The sequence below is a fragment of the Ciona robusta genome, chromosome 7, assembly GCF_009617815.1.
Source record: "Ciona robusta chromosome 7, ASM961781v2".
NCBI classification, from domain to species: Eukaryota; Metazoa; Chordata; class Ascidiacea; order Phlebobranchia; family Cionidae; genus Ciona; species Ciona robusta.
The window spans coordinates 7,515,179-7,533,515 of record NC_143241.1 but is presented as its reverse complement, the minus strand read 5'-3'; the positions used below and the strand labels follow the sequence as shown (position 1 = coordinate 7,533,515).

Below are 18,337 nucleotides of genomic sequence, written 5' to 3'. Positions count from 1 at the left end.
GTGTCCCATCTTCCCCCACAGTACTATACATTGTAAAAGAAAAAGCTCTGATTTATGTCATTTATTATGTGGGATAAATTCTAATGCCATTTTTATGATAATTATTGAGCATAACGCAAATCAAAGGCAAGATCTCATCCTAGTTATATCAAATTCTTATGCCCAAAATCAACATGGCTTTTTCACGATCTTTTAATCATGTCAGTATTGTCAGTAATATTTAGTTGGGTCAGATTAGTATTTAAGGCTGCCACAATATTTTGGGGTCAATATTAAAATTAGTAAACGTACGAGTTGTATACAGTACATACAATGAACACACACAACAAATATATAGTGTAATTGTATAAAAGTTATTTGGTATGTAAGAGCAATTAAGTAAATTTTGACTTAAATAAAACTAACTGCAATTTGATTGGAGCTGAAAAATACAGACAAGAAAAATATAACAACTGTTCAAAAATACAGTTTTATTAGTCATGTAAGAATGAAATTAATGTAAAAATAGTAAGTGTAAATATACTACATTGCAAAAAGTGAAAAAGAGGGGAATTTTGAAAGGTAAGTCCGACTAGAGGCCATTGATTCACTGCCCTAAAGTTTAGGTTTCAAATCCAGACGTTTTTTTACATGATTGCGCAAATAATATTCATCATGACTTTATCTTTTCATCGCATTCTAACGATGCTTTTTTCGCCCGAAACTCTGTGAACAGCACAGTTACATTGTTGACTGTGACAGCCATAGTCATGGGGGAACTTCTGTCTACCCCTTTTAGTCGATGTCGCTTACTTTTTACCGGAGAGTCGCCCTGTTTCTCACAGAAATCCTCATCTTTATGTGACAAGCTTGGTGACAACGGAACAGCTTGAGCGACGAGCCGCGTTGCTTCTTGTTGCGCAACAATGTGTTGGTTAAGACGAGGTTTTCGTGTGGAAGTTCCTTTTCTTACATCGCACATTGAGCATTTAAAAGCCTCAGGAGAGTTACTGTACGTACACACACTACAGTCCCAGTAATCTTGGTCTAACGCTTTTGAAATTCTCTTTCTTGAAGGACCAACGTTTCTACGGTCAGTCATTGTTTAAATTAAAGTAGAAAACTAAAATGTAAAAAAAAAATTATAAAATGCAGGACATTTACAGTCACAACTGGCAAAGAACTTTATGACAAGCAATATATAGACAGAAGACAGCAAATTTAGACTTTATAATTTAGACCGATAACGTAACTTAAAGTTACTTATATTGTCATACTGATGTACATCAAGCCTTTTTATTGTTTCAGCAGCAAACCGCTCTATAACTGATACCATAAGAGCTCTTGCGGTAAGATATCACATGTCTAGCATGCGCTGAACACTTCTACGCTTCGTGAACGAACTGTGTATCGTATTCACTGACACACTTTAGCTCTTGATAAGACTTTGCTATTGTTGCTCGCTGCATTGTAAACTCATGGCGTGTTCGGCAGAAAACGAGAGAGGAAACAGAAAAAAGAGAAACGAGAGAAGGAGAGGATTGTAAACATTCGGATTTAAACATAGAAATTTAACTTTTAGGTCCCCTAATTTCGTTTTCTCACTTTAATCGCTTACGACTTTAATCGACCGTTGTTAATTGTTTAAAACAGGGTCAGGATATTTGGACATTGTGTGCTGAAGGTCTCCCAACTTTACCACCCTACTATATATTTATATTTACAATGTCTGGAAATTAAAATATGTTGTGCTGATTCTTACATGATGTAAAAAAGTAATGTACTCTATAAAGTTTAAAAAAAAACGGACTTCGAAAGAAGGCGCGCGCTGTTGCCATGGCAATAAATGAGCAAGATGCACCGATGACGTAGCCACCAAAAACGCTTGCGTGTCGTCTCGAAGGCGTTGATTAAAAAATTGGAGCATTCCTTTAACTAGCAAACAAGTTGAAAACTTGGGCCATTACATTTAGTAGGCCTTATTTAGAACTTAGCTTATAGTGCGCCAATTTTGTGCGAACTAAGATCTCACGTTGCCAAGTTCAGTTGTCATTTTGGGCTAGTAAAGATTAGGAATAAACAGTTTTCTGTGCAGCTAAAAAGTTCAAGGTTTCGATTGAATAACAAAATAAAATAGATAAGTGTAGGTTGGTAGATGCGATTGTATGTTTTTACTTTACCCGCATTGGTCAAATATACTTATTTAGAATCGTACATACATGGTTGTCGTTTTTTATCATTTTATTCACCAAAATATTTACAGATTTATTTACAGCATATATACACAAGAAATATTGCACATTTCCCAGCATGGATCACAGTGAAAATAAGCTTTATATACAAGAGAGCAATGTACAGCAGGTAAAATTACATTTCGATTTTGAAATTGCTTAAAACCCCCCTTTAAATTAATAATATCCCCAGGAATAGACACTTTACTTCTAGTTAAAACTAATTTAAATATTTTATCGGATTCTTGTAAAATAGATATCACAGTGACGCAACCGTTGCGGGATAAATGGTATTGTGACGTAACAGTAAATTGAAGATGTATACATGGTTGCTTAGCAACGATGGAACTTCGAACAGACGATTGAAGAATGTGGTGGTAGCGATGACGTCACAACATAAAAACAATATTTTTTGCTATTTTTCTATATAAACAAATTTTACATTCTTAGGTTTCCTGCGTTTTTTTTTGTTTTTTTTACATAATTCAAATTATAAAATTTGGATTTTAAATTTTTTACACACTTAGAATGTGCTAAAACATTGTTTTTTTGCTAAATTTGCCCAAAGCGGTTTTCCTGTACATTCGATTGTCGATGCTTGTGTTTAGGTATTGATTGCTGTTTAACGCCGTCAGGTCCTCTGGAACTTAATACTGCGTGGCAATGATGACGTAATCACGATGACGCAACAAGATCTCACAGTGATTGTCTTGCATTTCGGTCTGAGAATAAAGGTTTGAGTTTAATTTTCAAATTTACAGAATTGATCGGAGTTTTATATTCTAACAATTAGTTAGCATCTGTCGAGTTGTTTTATGACGTAATAGTATGGTAGCTCGTTTTTCTATGACGTAACAGATGTTCATTCTTGTAGCGAGCGGCGACTTTTGATTGGCATTCACCGCGTGCCTTATTGTGACGTCACACAGCAAGGTCCACAGTAAACACGACTCATAAGCGCCCTTTAAATATTACGTCACAATACCCTTCTAAATACCCGAAACATTATAGATGAAGGCAGCAAAAATTCGTTGGCATTCACCGCGTGCCTTATTGTGACGTCACACAGCAAGGTCCACAATAAATACTACCGAACATAGCTATGACGTAACAAGTATAGTGGTTGTTCACTGATACAACCGCTTATATAAGCTCAAAATTCTTTGTTCCCATGCTTTTTTGACGTCACACGTCCGGTGTGACTTAACAATTTGATGACGCGATTTTCGCTGCGGGGAAGCATTGACAATGGACATCGCGCTAATTCACAGCTGAGACAATGGGAGGCTCGATACGTCACAATGGGAGCATTAATTGATGAGAATAAATCTCGAATAAATCTTAAAGCAGATTATCGACCCGAATAATTCTAAGCGTCATGTGACGTCATTGGACAAAAATTTAAGTTTCTCGAATTTAATTCTAATGAACTATGACGTAATAAACGCACCGAATCTACAACATGCAATGTTGTCTTACAGATATTATTCTAGTTTAACATTTGGAACAGTTTAACTTTTATGAAAAAAAATATTGCGTAAAAATAAAAGTACTCACCAAATATATTTGCCGCTATGTTGCGCTAGAGGGCATGTACCTTCTGTACATCAGCTGTGACGAAACAAATGATATTGTTACGTAGGAATAATTGGGTCATCACTTAATATCGTTTATAGTTTTAATTGTTTCTCAACTTTTCTTCCTTTTCTATTTATAAGTACATGAACCATATCCATTCCCAAACGACTAACGCCCTACTTCCAAGTTCGTTGCTCTTTCGAGAATTTAAATCGCTTTTAAAACAAAGGAGGGTAACTTAGGCATTATGACGTCAATGCAGGCACTGAATTATTGATGGGTTGCCAGGGGTAACGGGCAGACGACAGACACTGTACGTGCCGCTACTGCAACCTTACCCCATCCTACGTTCATCAATTATGTAAAATGCAAGCGCCTAAAATTTAGGGCCGGCAAAAAACCTTTTGAAACCCGTTTCTATTTTTAGCCTGAACTTAAATTTTGTCGTAGCTAAAATGCAGCATTTTTTAAAACCGTAAAAAATAAAATTAGACGCCTTTACACAAACAAAAAAAAATCTTAATCTAACGTTCGTTTCCTACGTCATAAAATCCTTCGTTCTGCTAGTTATTTCTACTTTTGGTTATAAGAAAACTCTTAACTTACCCCCATTTTGGGCGGGGACATTCTTCTTTTGAAGTCCTTTCGGCTTGCCGAGTTGACTTGTTCTTCCAAGTGCTGGTCGTTGCTGTTCTTGTTGCCGAGTGAGATAACTCTGCGGTTGCTTCGTCCGGTTATATAGGACCACAACGTCGAGCGACATCTGCACGCTTCTTAGTTTGTTTATTGCTTAGCATTTTTTCGCGACTCTCCCGAATTCGCGATCGCTCTCGAGAGAGCAAGAGTAATTTCGACGTGCATTGTGACGTAAAAAAGAAGCGAAGCGGGCGCGCGTGATTTCTCTTTGTTTCTTTCATTCTCCCGCATCGACGCACTGAGCATATGGCGGACTGACCGACCACGTCACAATACCCCCTCAATGTAGGTGCAAGGACTCGCTGTTGCGACTTGCAGTGTTGCCTCCTCTCCCACTGTGCCAGACGTCTCTATGTCGTCACAACACGCCTCTTAGCGTGAAACAATAAAATATGTTTGAAAAAACGTAAACTTTTCACAAACGAAGTTTAATATTTACAATAAAAGCCACATTTTAATAAACAAACCAAACCTCGGCTACGAATCTTATATTTATTTAATCGAGGCATTGGTAAGCATTTTTCAGCTGGCAACACTAATTCCCAGCCCCCTATCTCGCGCCTTCTGTCTTGATTCGCGATTTCTTTGTTTGTTTTTTATTTCGTAACAAGGATTAATATTTTTGTCAAAATGAAAACGAGAATCGATTCTCTTGATTGGAAAACGCAAGCGGTCGGTTAGTTTCATGTTTTAATTAAAATATTGAACTTGAAATCGATCAAGGTTCATACGAGTTCGACCTCACAATAACCATGGTGACGTTACCTTAGTTATTCCAGAATTCCAATTAAACAAACCCACGTGGACAAATGCAGCTTTTTTTAGCTATTTTTAGCTATGGTTCGTATTATTTTTGCTTGTGTGCTGTAGGCATGAAATAACAGCAGTCGGTCTACATAGCAGGTGAATATCACTAATGGCCACCACGGTACCAACCGGTCACTGCAATTAACAGCGCGCAGAACATCTGCTGGCAACCAACGCAAGCGGGTTGCAGAACCATTATATGCCGACATCACCCGGTTACACTATGTAAATTAGCACGGCTGTAATACACGGTTCAAAACTTAAACATTTCCTAGATTTTTCTATTTTTTGAGTAGTTCGTTTATGAATAAATATTATTCGCTCCTATGCGACGCTTTCGTTTTTTTACACGCAATGTTTTTACATATTATTTAACATTTTCGCCATTTATGTAAAATTACTTTTTACAACGATCATCCGTAGGGCTCCGTACATAAATATATGATTAGAATAGTTCTGTAAAGTTACATATGTAGTTACATAAGTATAATATTGTTGTGTTTGTTGTTTGTTTAACTTTATCATTCTCGGTGTAAGATGAAAGTATGATACACAACTAGTAGCACAAATTCTTGTCGGTACATAATATGCAAACATCCTGATCGTGTTTAAACAATTAACAACAGTCTATGGAAGTCGTGAGAATATGGTTTTATAATTCTTTGAATTTTCTATGTTTACTACCAAATGGGGAGAGAAAATTGAAAGAAAAGTGTTCCATCTCCCCCACCCTACTATATAATAAACGTAGTAACCCCTTTAAAGCGAAGTCAGCCAAGACGACCTGGCTTTCTAAGTAATATTGGAAAACTAAATGAACAAGGGACTTGTAATCCCCATGCAATACATTAACTTACCTAATATATGGTCATAATAATGCAAGTTCTAATTAACCGAATGTTACGTTTGAATCGATATTGTTGCCGAATAATAGCTTCAGTTATTGTTGTTTATGACGAAACAGTTGCATATGTGAGGTCACAATCGTTATTTGTGATCACAAAATAACTTCAGAAATTTAAATAGTTTTGAACCAATTATATTAGTTTTCGCGCCTATTTAAAATGTTATGGCTATAATGACGTCATTATGCATATTGTCATTCATTGTGAGCTTGCTTAATTAAAGAACTTGTATTCTGGATAATTAGAGCGACGAATAGCGTTGTCGCAGTTCGGTAACATCTGGTGCAGACGAGTAATAACCACTCCGCAGCTGACAAGGCCAGAATATCCTAAATCCTCATCTATATTTGATCATTCGCCTGTTCTTGGCAGGTTAATTAACGGTGACCGACATTGGGGGTTCGGGGATTAAACAGCGGGAAACATAGCGTTCAAATCCCGCCACATTTCGCCCACAAGCCCCGATGTATTTAAGCTTTCCGGTTTCGGAAGTTTTAATACTTTCGAAACAATGCTGGCGCGTCGCGCTTGTCGATTATGACGTAACAAAGGTGGCATCTTGTGCGTGCAGCACACGTCATAATAAAACCGGAAACTTCGAACGCGAAACAGCGGTTTTCGTATATTGTTACGTAACAGCTGCAGAGATTAAAATTTTCAATATTTGTAAAATCGAAACAGAGTCTTGTGACGTCATAAACCGACTAAATTTACTTTCTCGCTACCGCGTATCGTTTATAACGTCATAATAACTTAATGGAAATACTAAAAGCGCCGACCACGATCTGTAGAAACTTGTCCTGACCCGTATTGGTGAAATTTTAACAGCGTAAGTTAAAACAATGTAAAGTAATAACTGCGATGCATTTTTAGTAGGATACAATAACACGGTGGACTTAAATTTTGCCTTATAAAAGTAAATTGTTTCAATTTTACTGTTTTTAAATCGCAAGTGAAATGATATGTTTAGTTGTTCTATAAAGTTTGTGAATATAAGTAACATAGTTAGCATATACTGGATTTAAGTCGGTTGCAAAGTTACGTAAGCGCGCATCAATTATTTAGTCTTCCTACCCTCTGTGACGTAACAGTACTCACCATTGTGATTGGTTGCATCGTGTGTTACCTCACAATAGAGTTTATTGTAGACAATTGATCAACAATCTAGTTTGGAATCAAAACAATTAGCGCATTCCGGCTGACCGATTTATATGACGTCACAAAAGGTTTAAGTGACGTCATTATACTCATTATTCGTGTCTTGATTCCATTATTACGAAACAACCAACCGATTTCAAAGTCAAGTTAAAAATTAAAAGAATTTCTTACAGAGACAATAAAATGGCATTCGCAGCTTTTAGAGGTCGTTCCATTAAACCAGCGTGATGTCCAAGCGAAGATTAATCATCATAACGCGTAATGCAGTGGACATATGCGGGGGTAGGGCTGGCATATGGTTTATTAATATACCAGATGAACTTGTTGATTATCAAGAGGTCTATATATTATTATGTGGGAAAATAAAGTTCGAGGGTTTTTATTTCTATTACTGTCATAGTGTTAGGACAGTATTCAATTTAGGTTTGCTTGAAAATTTATGTTTGTTTTTGTTTATTCCTTATTACAACATCAATAAGTTATTTCGTAAATCAGTTAATGTTCGAATTGATAGTTAACTATGCTGTAAGAAGATACATTTTGTGCTTGGTTTTAAATAACTCCTTTTTCAACACAATTTTGCTATAGTGCTAATACACGGTCAATCAGGATCGACCACTAATGCATTGTGTGTACTAATTATCATTTGATACGTAATACCGCTGAAAAGTTGGCAATCTTGTTTCAGTTTAACGTTAAGTTTTGTTGGTGTGTTAAGAAACAAAGTTTTGGAATTTCTTATTGTAAAATTACAAACAAAAATATTCTTATCAGCAACCAAGAGTTGGAGTTCACTGTCTGTATTTAACGCAGAATAAGCGATTGTGCTGGTTCTTATATACCCAGTGATTAGAATTTTTTTGTCGCGATGGATCGTCCAAAAGATTTGATATCAGAATTCAACAACCGGAGGGTCCTTATGGTTTCCTTTGCTCTTGTGCCCATTAATAATAAATACCATTGACTCATTCGGGCCTCGGTCGCATGGGTTTTAAGGAAGTCCGTTCGCGTAACGTCCCATTGATTTTTATTCGAAAATCAATGCTGCAGTCTGCTGCGGGTCTACCTTGTTTAATTATGACATGCACTGCCGTAACAAACGCCATTGTCCAGGGATTTATTCGTAATGAATCAACGAAATTGCTTTTTTAATTGCAACTGGCGAGCGTTCTCGGTCTTTTTAATTATTCCCCCAAACCACATATGTTGTCCCACACACAGAACACCAGGCCGTCTCGGCCTTTTAAATGTCATGACTTTAAAATAAGGAAAACCAACTGTTACGCGTGTCTAGTTATTTGCATGTACATTATTGTGACGTTTTGCGCTTTTTTATGAGTAATTTACAAAAATGATACCAGTTATACAGTAGGGTGGGGGAAGATGGGACACTTTTTAGCTATATTTTCTCGTCCCATTCAGTAGTAAACGAAGAACATTCAAAGAATTATAAAACTATATCCTCACGACTCCCATAGACCACCGTTAGTTGTTTTAAACACAATCAGGATACTTAGATATTATGTGCTAAAGGTGTCCCAGCTTCCCCCACCCTACTATATCATAACTAAAGATCAAACCTATACAAAAATGTTATATATATGTACACTGACCATAAGTGGTTATATCACTAACAAATTGTTTTTACTTTTTTATTTATTGCTGATTTTCCCACGATCCACAATTTATTATTCACCCTGCATGACGTCACAATTCAAAATTTAAACCATCACACCCATTATCTCCGTCACAATCAAACAATATGACATTACGATGCGTACTATCCGCTTACAAAGCATCAACACAAAACATTTCTTAACCATATGTTGTAATGAATGAAAATCTCATATAATTCCTTGGATATAAAACACTTGTCTGTTAATCCCTCATCGACCCTAATATACGTCATCATCGACGTCATTAACGTATTACGTCATCAAAATCGCAAATGATCTATTTTAGAACTAAATTGCAAAATTAAATTTTAAGATTGGAAAAATGGAATTCTTTGTGACGTGGAACAAGTGATTCTCGGTGACGTCATGAGTTTCTTAAAATATTTCGCTTGGTGGCGCCTTTTTATGAGTTTGTCGGCTCTCATCGCCTCTGTGACGTAACACTCACAGTTTGAGAGCAAACTTTCAAGTTTCTCTTTTAAGGTGCTTCCCCTGAATCGAGATTTGGCCAACCTAGTTATCAAAGTAAATTATTACGTCATTATAAGATTAAACTAAACAAATAATACGGTATAAATATAATTTTGACGTCATGATAACCTCTTACCTAAACAAAGCTTCTAGGAACCCTTGAAAAGGTAGTCCAGCCGGTTGGTGTGACGTCACTGGGTTCTTTCCTTTGAAAGTATCGTAAAAGGGAGATCCCCTTGCTTCTGTATAGCCCCGCCACTGCCGCATGGTGTCGATAAAGAGTATATCGATCGCGGGCATAGAGCCCTGCTCGCACAAGCGACACCTACGTGCCATGTTCCTGAACGCAGTTGCCCCGATTCTTAAACTTGTTTTAAAACCGTTGAAAAAGATAAACACTGCCGCCGCTCGCTTCAATAACGTCACTTCCTGTATTGAGAAGTTTTCTTTCACTTCTGGTTGTCTTCGGTTAGTTATGACGTCATCAGACGCGAGCACAGATTCGCATTTTAAGCAACGAGCTTTCTTTGGTGGTTTAGTGTGTGACGTCGTATGTGACGTCACCGATCGAATCGTGACGTCGTTGCGATCGTAAAGTTGGGCAGAGTTGAAATAGATGCTTCTCGGTGGCATTTGTGCTCGCCGTGTAGACGGTATGACGTCATTTTCCCACGTGACGTCACTCTCGTTGTCAGATTTCCAGTTTGGTGTTATGACGTCAGTGTTTTTTTCGAATGTTTCCACACTTGTGACGTCATCGTACACGTCATTTGTTGATAACGTAGATTTATAGAGTTGTTGGGTTGTAATTAACCCCGACCCTACCCCTCCTACATAACCTCCACAAGTGGGACAAATACTTGGAAAGTCAAATAATCCGGCCTCGGTAGCGCCAACGTGCGGTTGCGGTTTTACAACATTTTGTAACTTTTTATTCGCTTGATTTGATGGAGATTTTTTTGATGCGACTAAGGGTTTCTTCTTTGAATATAATCTCCATTCTTCCATTGTAATCGCATACTCCTATGAAGTGTAAAATTTAAAAATCCTAACTCTAAATTAGACTTTGTAAAAAACTTGTAAATTTATTCCAACGCTTACCTGCCTACACTTGACCACAGTAAAACGTTTCTGTCTCTTATGCGGCACAATGCTAGTTGGTGTAGTTGTTTCCAAATGAGGTTTCAAAAGTGGATTATCGAAATAATTTGTGTTGCTTTAAACCGAAAATGCATAATGTTAAATGTATTTATATAGTAGGGTGGGGGAAGATGGGACACCATAATATCCAAATATCCTGATCGTTTTTTAAACAATTAACAGCGGTCTATAGGACTCGCGAGGATATGGCTTTATAATTGTTCGAATGTGCCTATTTTTTTTACCAAATTGGACGAGAATATATGAAAAAGTGTCCCACCTTCCCCCGCCCTACCATATTTCTTTTTGATAATAATTTTATTTTAATATAATTAGGCCAATTGATTCTTCTGTGGTAAAAATTTACCCAAGTTCGAATTGAAAAAAAAATACTGTTGCATACGGAAAGTAATAATTATTGTCCCGTTAAAATATATACTTTTAGTATTAAAGCCAAATGATTTTCACCTTTCTGACTTTTCTTCGTTTTGTTGATTGACGTTTATGTGTACCGGTAGATGGGGCTCTGGAGTCGGTGGTTTTCTTTCGGTGAATGTCTAAAATGTTTGTGATTGACATAAATGGGCGAATGATAAATAATAGTCGTTATAACACAGGTGTTCTAATTTTTATACACGTTTCTTTACGATTACCACATATTTAACTTGTGACAGCAGTTATTCTACCCACGTTTAACAATTGTTGATTCTTGGAAGAATTTTTGTTGTCTGTTTCAAGGTCCGTCGTTGATTTATGATCCTTAGGGTGCGGGTTCAAACACTGAGCCGGGTAGATACGTTCTAAACACGACTTCGACATATCCAGCTCGTTTTCTCCGTATGCGATTAATCTTAACGAGTCTCGCAGAAGGGGGACTTTTATCTGGGTACAAATAAGCAAGGGTTAAACACCGGATTCAATTCCCACCCACGGGAGTTACACTACATTAGGATAAAATGCCTGGGTGTTTCTTTACAGAATATATTTGTTTCATATTATACTTAGAACGTGAGTTCTTTATTTTCACACCTGTTCGTCCACGGGGCTAATAATCGTTTGCATGACGCCACTTCCGGGCTTGGTCTCACGTTCCGCATCAATGCCTGTACTCGGGGACGAATTAACTTCAAGCAGATGAACCTTTTCGTCTGACGTCAGCAAAATGTCAAATCCCAAAATTTGAAAAGATCTAAAAAAGATAAAAATATAAGGGTTGTTCGACCAAGCACATGAGGTACTGTACCTGACAAGTTTTGATTTGTTCGTCACGTGGTCCCATATTGTGACGTCAGGAATAAGGGAAAGTACCGTTTTTATGACTACGTCAACAATTTTTTCGTGTATCTTGTCAACGTTATATCCTTGCTTGCGTAGACTCTGTAAAAGCGGGTTTGTAACAGAAGTTGAACAATATTCGTGTATAATACATTTAACTGGTGTTGTGACTGTTTGTAAATATAGATAATTTAGAGGGTAACACTTTAAGTTTTAGGGTAAGGTTTCTTTTATAAAGTTTTCTTCTTTAGGTGCGGTACTATTTAAAGTAGACCAGGAAGTTGTGGGTTATTGATATCGGTTTTAAGCGTTATTTAACTCATACAGCATAACATACAGTTTATATGGATACAGTATTCGGCCTACCCGTCTAGCGCTGCTATAGGTTCGCTTAGATCCCGTATTCGCTGCTGTAGTGTGTATAAAGTCACCACTGTTCTTGTTTAAACTGAAGTTAGTAAGATGCATAAGCGTGTTGTTGATGTTTGTTGCAGATGGGGGCTCGTAAGGTACAGTGCATAATCTTGCTAAGCCGTCCTGAAAGTAAACGGTTCATAATGTATTACTTGTTTAACGCAACACGCACATATTAACATCGACGATGCCATCAATTTTCGACGGTAACAAACACCACTAAAACCCGCCAAACATTGGTGGGAAGGTACACGGGTCACACGTTTCTTTCGGTCGTTTGTAAGCAATTTGATTGTTGGGGTAATAAGACAAATTTAAACCCCACGTCCTCAAACAAGAACCTAACCCATGCAGAAAAAATGTGAAAACGCCCAGTGCGAAACCTATATATGGCGCAGACATTGCTCAAAGCTAAATCGCCATTTCTGTGAACATTACATCTCTATATAATACAACCCCATCTTACCTTGCATAGATAAATCTCAACTGGATGAAGCCTTGCAACAACTACATACATTCGAAGGTCGAACTTGTAACCATCGAGAAGTATTGGATTTTCAATGTATTTCTGAAACGTGGTGGGTATATTGCATTCTATGTTTCATATTTTCTAACTTTTAGCAATAAACAATTTTCTAAATTGACTGAAAGGTTATGTCAAAATGATTGTACATAATGTCATAGAGTTACATATGCGGTAACTCGCAAGTTGGCAGAAGATATACAAAATAGAACAGCCATATGATGTAACAACTGGGGTTGTCGGCCACGCCAAAAAAGTTACATACTATAGCGGGGAAAATGGCACACCTTTTTGTTTTAATATCCCGTCCCATTTGGTAGTAAACAAAGAACATTCGAAGAATTATAAAACCGTATCCCAATAACTCCCACAAACAGTTCTTAATTGCTTAAAACACAGGATATTTGGATATTATGCTGCTGTCCTGTCTTCTCCCACAGTACTATATGTTAAATACGTTACACAAACATCCCCCCATCCCTTACTTGTACAACAGCGGGCCTCGACCCAACAACTGCGTGTACGTCACGTGGGTCGCTAACTAGGTGAATCCCCTCACCCTGGCTACCAGTATCAGGTTTCACTATGTAAGTTTGACTTTCACGTTTGGTGACTGAAAATAAAAGTTGAAGTTTATAATACATAGATTGCCGCTACGGTTAAATCGTATCGACATAATAAAGTCCACTTAATAGGAAAGCTAAATAATATTCAACTCTCAGCTGGTGTGAGAAACGTGGTGTATTTTCGACGCTTTGATGAAAGCTAAAGCATGATTCTGTTCTCTCGTGCCGTATTATTTATAATTGTTTATCCTACGCCGTGGCAAAGTGGATATAGCGCGCCTGCCTGTAACCAATAGGTTCAAGGTTCGTCGCTGCTACTATTGGGGGCCTACGTGCCCGAGGTGTAAGTGGGTTATAGAGGTTAAATCTTACCAATGGTGATTTTCAAATAATACGATTTATACCTACCTGGTGTACCACCGCGTGGTGTCGCTATCTGCCTGTTTGCCTTCGGCTTTTTGTTGACGGTCATTTCGCCAACAAATTGATGATATTGCTCGGGTAGGAACCAGGTGGGTGGGTAAAAGTCGAACTCGCCGGGAAATAAAAGTTGCATTCTCTTGATTATTCGCGATAAATGAACCTGTGTGACGTCATAAGAACTTGTATTGCTTTGAATAACTTTTTATCCTCAGCGGGCCATAACTGCAGGAGTTAACGCGGGTGTTCTGTTTCATACACCTGATTGATACTTGTAGCAATCACCCCGCATCAAACACAGTGTAATTTGGGTACAATACGGGTACTGATCTACTTTTAAACGCAAATATCCATACATGCAATACATTGCCGCATTATATACTTATAGTACCAACCTTCTGTACAAGTTCCACCATACCAGGTAGTTTATTCACCGCATAAACACCTGGTTTGCTGTAAACTTGCTCGTCAAAACCAAGGCCAACCCAATGTATGTCGATGGGGCCTGAAATATAAAGCAAACAGTAACTAATTATATGGATAAGTTCTTCAACACATGCGGAGTAATACAACAAGAGTGTCGATGGGGTTATGGGGCAAATCTGGCGTGCCGCACTTGTGTCCCAAAGCTCCCCTCGCTGTAGAACCTCACCCTTACATAGAGAGTATACACAGCGAGCGTTTAGGCCTCTTCTTTAAAGAAAAACAACAACACGTACCAGATTTTGACCCGTTTTTGCATTCTCTCCAGTTGAGTTGCTGTATGGCCGAGGAAAGAGCTTCGTTGGACCCTTTAGCGCTGCTAGTGCACACTCTTAGTGGTGGATAACGGTTTGTTTCTGGTTGCTTAGCAACGACTGGTGTTGGTTCCTCTACCACTACTTCCTCGTCTTCTGTAACAATTACCATTATGACATCACTGTAGTTGTGGTAAGTTGTTTATTAGATACGTAATCACTTTTGGGTCAGTTTCAATACAACCATTACTGGTGACAGCTCATATATGAGACAAAGGCACGATTATTATTCACTTGTGACATCACTGAAGATGGTTTTAGTTTTTCAATTCCGTGTTTAAATTGAATACCATTGTTTCATGTGTATAGGTTGTAATGTTTGCATTGAGACTGAGTTGTTGTTCGTACTATTGGTTTACATAGACGGTGACCACGGCCTACTAGAGATACGGCCTGATATTTCACATTTTACGTTTGAAATTAGAAGGCCTATTATACAAGGCCTAATGAAGATATGTTTTCAGTAGACCGTAAATACCCCTATCTCCCAGCTTTCTAGTTAGTCGAGCAGCAGTTCCTGTTTCCGTAGCGGCGAATACGGAACTGTATATTCTGTACTCGTGGTGTAATTTTCATCGTAAATATTTAACATGGTCATAAGCAAACTTCTCTATCAAGTATAACGTCATTGTTGCGGAATAACTATTCGGTAATGGGTGAACTTGGAACGAAACCCCGGAACGTAGGTTTACCTCGCCCTTAAACTCATCTATATAGAATAGAAACCGCATTCACGATTATACTTGAATTCTTTTGGCAAAAAAGCACACCATGACATAGTTCTTGCATAGAGGGAAAACACATTGTTTAGGAATCCTGACCGAAGTCAGGTGTAGAAAAATAGTTAAAGACTCATTGAAATGCTCCCCTCCACGGAATTCTTTAGTAAAAGGCGAAAGAATCATGCGCTGAAGAGAAGCCAGAGTAACGATTGGAATTAACTGTCGGAATTAATCCGACGAAATTAATCTCGTATTTGTGGGACTTTTGGTGCGGGTAAGCACAGTTCGCCATAAAACGATATTTCTACGTCTTGTACGACTGAATTATAACTTATTATTCGACAAAGCAAACAATACCCTTTGTTGTTTCTTTGTTGTTAGCTGTACTGGTATCTTTGCACTGTGTCGTCACAGTTAAAGATATAATTCCATTTTGACGATATGTTGTTCCATTCGCTATCGACTTTCCGTTCGCGATGACCGACCACTTCGATTCACCTGGTCTCATTATGACGTCACACACGCATTTGTAAACAAAAATCTGATAATTCTGATAAAAAATCACTCCTGCAATGACATATTTTGTACAATTCCAAATTCAAACCTTCAGATAGTTGTTTTACTATTGCGTGTTGTCATATTAGTTGTTTTTATGTATTATATAAGTTGTAATCATGCATAGTTTTTAGCCAGCAGTACATTTATATATAACAAGCAAATCTAACAATGAAACTTTAAAATGACACTAAACTTGCAGTATAGTACTAGCATATAAAATATATATGTATTAGGGTGGGGAAGATGGGACACCTTTAGCACATACTATCCAAATGTCCTAATCGTGTTTTAAATAATTAACAACGGTCCATAAGAGCCATATAAGAATATGTTTTTAATTTTTTTTGAATGTTTCATGTTTACTAATGAATGGGACGAGAAAATATAATGAAAATGTGTCCCATGTTCCCCCACCCTCTATAGCACATATACATTAACACTGCACCATAAATAAACCATTTAAATGCGCACATGACCTTTGCAATAGACCTGACCAAATTTATCTGTATAATAGCAATGCATTAACATTATATATTGATGTAACTATTGCGGATTCTGCATACGTTTCACTCTCTTTGATATTTAGGTTTCACTTTGAGTTAAACAGACCACAACTGGTACTTGTACCGGGTCAATTGCTGCTTCAAGTACTTACGTTTGTAGTTAAACAAGACAGTGTTTTATAGATTATGTTTTTCACAATAATATACGCAACGATTGAACATTTAAAGTTTTTAAAAATGGCTGCATATGAACCTTAGTAGGTTGTAGTAACACGGTTGTTTTCATTCACTTTCATCGTTCTATTTAGTATAATAAACATAGAATACATACATGTTTTAATCACTTCATAAACTGCTTCTAAATTAAAAACTTCTAAAACTGCAATTTACTTTTTAATATAGATTATTGTTGCTTTTCGTTCTTTTTGTTTCGACAAAAACAAGATTTCAATTCCACTTCGTATTAAGTCTACAAGGCCTTTTCCACACAAAAGAACAAAACAAATCTTATTGTAAATACAATCTCCCTGTGTAGTATAGGATTCCAGTAACTCCTATATCGCACACGCCTTTTGTTGTCGCGTAAGGTAACCTTGGGTATTGGGTCCCTTGCCTTGATATGTTTGTTATGACTTGCACAGATAAGGTGTGACTTTTCCTACCTGTTTTATAGACGTGTTGTTATTGTAACTGAACTTACTTATTGTAGCAAAAAGGAATATAACTTACCTACTACACTACTTCAATACATGTATGAACGAATGTCATTTCTCTTACAAAGTTATATAGGGTAGAGTGGGGGAAGATGGAACACCTTTTGACTCTATTTTCTCATCCCATTTGGTAGCAATCAAAGAACATCCAAAGAATAATAAAACGGTATCCTTGCGACTCTCATAGACCGTTGTTAATTGTTTAAAACACGATCTGGATATTTGGATATTATGTGCTAAAGGTGTCCCGTCATCCCCCATGCTACTATAATCTCTTAAGCTATCCCAGACTGCCAAGAACCCACACTTAACGTTATCCGCAAAACGTTTTTTATTCATCCGGTAAATGCATTGAAGTCTAAAGCAGTATTCACACAGCTGTTATTGCTGCAAGGAGTTTGTTGTATATGCATTTACTATGAGGCTGATGTTAATTTTCACATTGAGTTTCTTCATGTTGTTCGGGGTGCAAGCAAGACCAAGATTTGTTTATAGAAATATAGTATCTCAATCAACAGGGTAAGTAACAAGTTGTTACTAACAACCTGTTATACTTGTAATTGTAAATATGTCGTAAAACCGAAAACAGCAGTATTCCTCATTTATTGTCAAGGATGTGTTTATACATTCCAAACCTCATGCCCACTGTCGAATTATAGCATGACGCACATGGTTTATTGAAACACCTCATGCTCACTGTCGAGTTATGACACGGGTGTCTTGTTTCACTTCATGCTCATTGGAAAATTTCAAATTCTTAATCTTTCGATTATTATAGATACGGCATAAGTACTAGTAGTCGTACGAGACGGCGCTCTTGGTGAAACCAGAAGAAAGTCAAGCATGGAATTCAAGACGAAATAGAGGAGTCTGCATCAATATTTGAGAGTGAAGATTTCGATGGTGTATAATAACCATTCGCAATACAAAAAAACACACCGATTGAACGGTTGTTATTTGAATATGCGTGGTTATTGTGTTCTGAAATTCGTATCCTTGTAGTAATGGATTGTGAAGTCCGCGCCGTGGCACAGTAAGATAGCGCGCCTGCCGCTGGGCCCAGAAGATAGTGGTTCAAGGCTCGTTGCTGCTGCCATTGTGGACGTTTGTGTCCTTGCGGAAGACACTTAACGCCAATTGCTCCAAACCAGAAGTTCTTTAAGGGTCTAAATTGTCTAAATGTCACCTACATATTAAAACTATTA

At 37.4% G+C, this 18,337-nt stretch overlaps 2 protein-coding genes, 1 long non-coding RNA gene and 1 other non-coding gene across 4 annotated transcripts; 1 reads left to right on the top strand and 3 right to left on the bottom strand.

Moving 5' to 3' along the window:
• Positions 1 to 46: 46 nt before the first annotated feature.
• LOC149734367 (YY1-associated factor 2-like) lies at positions 47 to 1,137 on the bottom strand. The gene has a single exon (XM_089882005.1). It carries the CDS (start codon positions 1,079 to 1,081, stop codon positions 653 to 655), a length of 429 nt encoding a protein of 142 aa, XP_089738131.1. The 5' UTR covers positions 1,082 to 1,137; the 3' UTR covers positions 47 to 652.
• Positions 1,138 to 2,202: 1,065 nt separating this feature from the next.
• Positions 2,203 to 16,018, bottom strand: LOC149734365 (uncharacterized). Its single transcript, XM_089881993.1, has 16 exons — positions 15,716 to 16,018; positions 14,559 to 14,732; positions 14,235 to 14,344; positions 13,828 to 14,002; positions 13,339 to 13,466; positions 12,797 to 12,898; positions 12,283 to 12,453; positions 11,885 to 12,018; positions 11,671 to 11,830; positions 11,332 to 11,523; positions 11,110 to 11,198; positions 10,603 to 10,717; positions 9,638 to 10,524; positions 4,395 to 9,543; positions 3,768 to 3,821; positions 2,203 to 2,932 (listed from the first exon to the last, which is right to left on the bottom strand). Exons 1-14 carry the CDS (start codon positions 15,864 to 15,866, stop codon positions 9,339 to 9,341), a joined length of 2,793 nt encoding a protein of 930 aa, XP_089738119.1. The 5' UTR covers positions 15,867 to 16,018; the 3' UTR covers positions 2,203 to 2,932; positions 3,768 to 3,821; positions 4,395 to 9,338.
• Positions 15,450 to 15,564, bottom strand: LOC149734366 (U5 spliceosomal RNA). Its single transcript, XR_016385431.1, has one exon. It is a non-coding gene; the product is annotated as a U5 spliceosomal RNA (small nuclear RNA).
• A 681-nt stretch (positions 16,019 to 16,699) lies between the features above and the next one.
• LOC149734364 (uncharacterized) lies at positions 16,700 to 18,094 on the top strand. The gene is made up of 2 exons (XR_016385382.1): positions 16,700 to 17,651; positions 17,911 to 18,094. It is a non-coding gene; the product is annotated as an uncharacterized LOC149734364 (long non-coding RNA).
• The last annotated feature ends 243 nt before the right edge of the window (positions 18,095 to 18,337 follow it).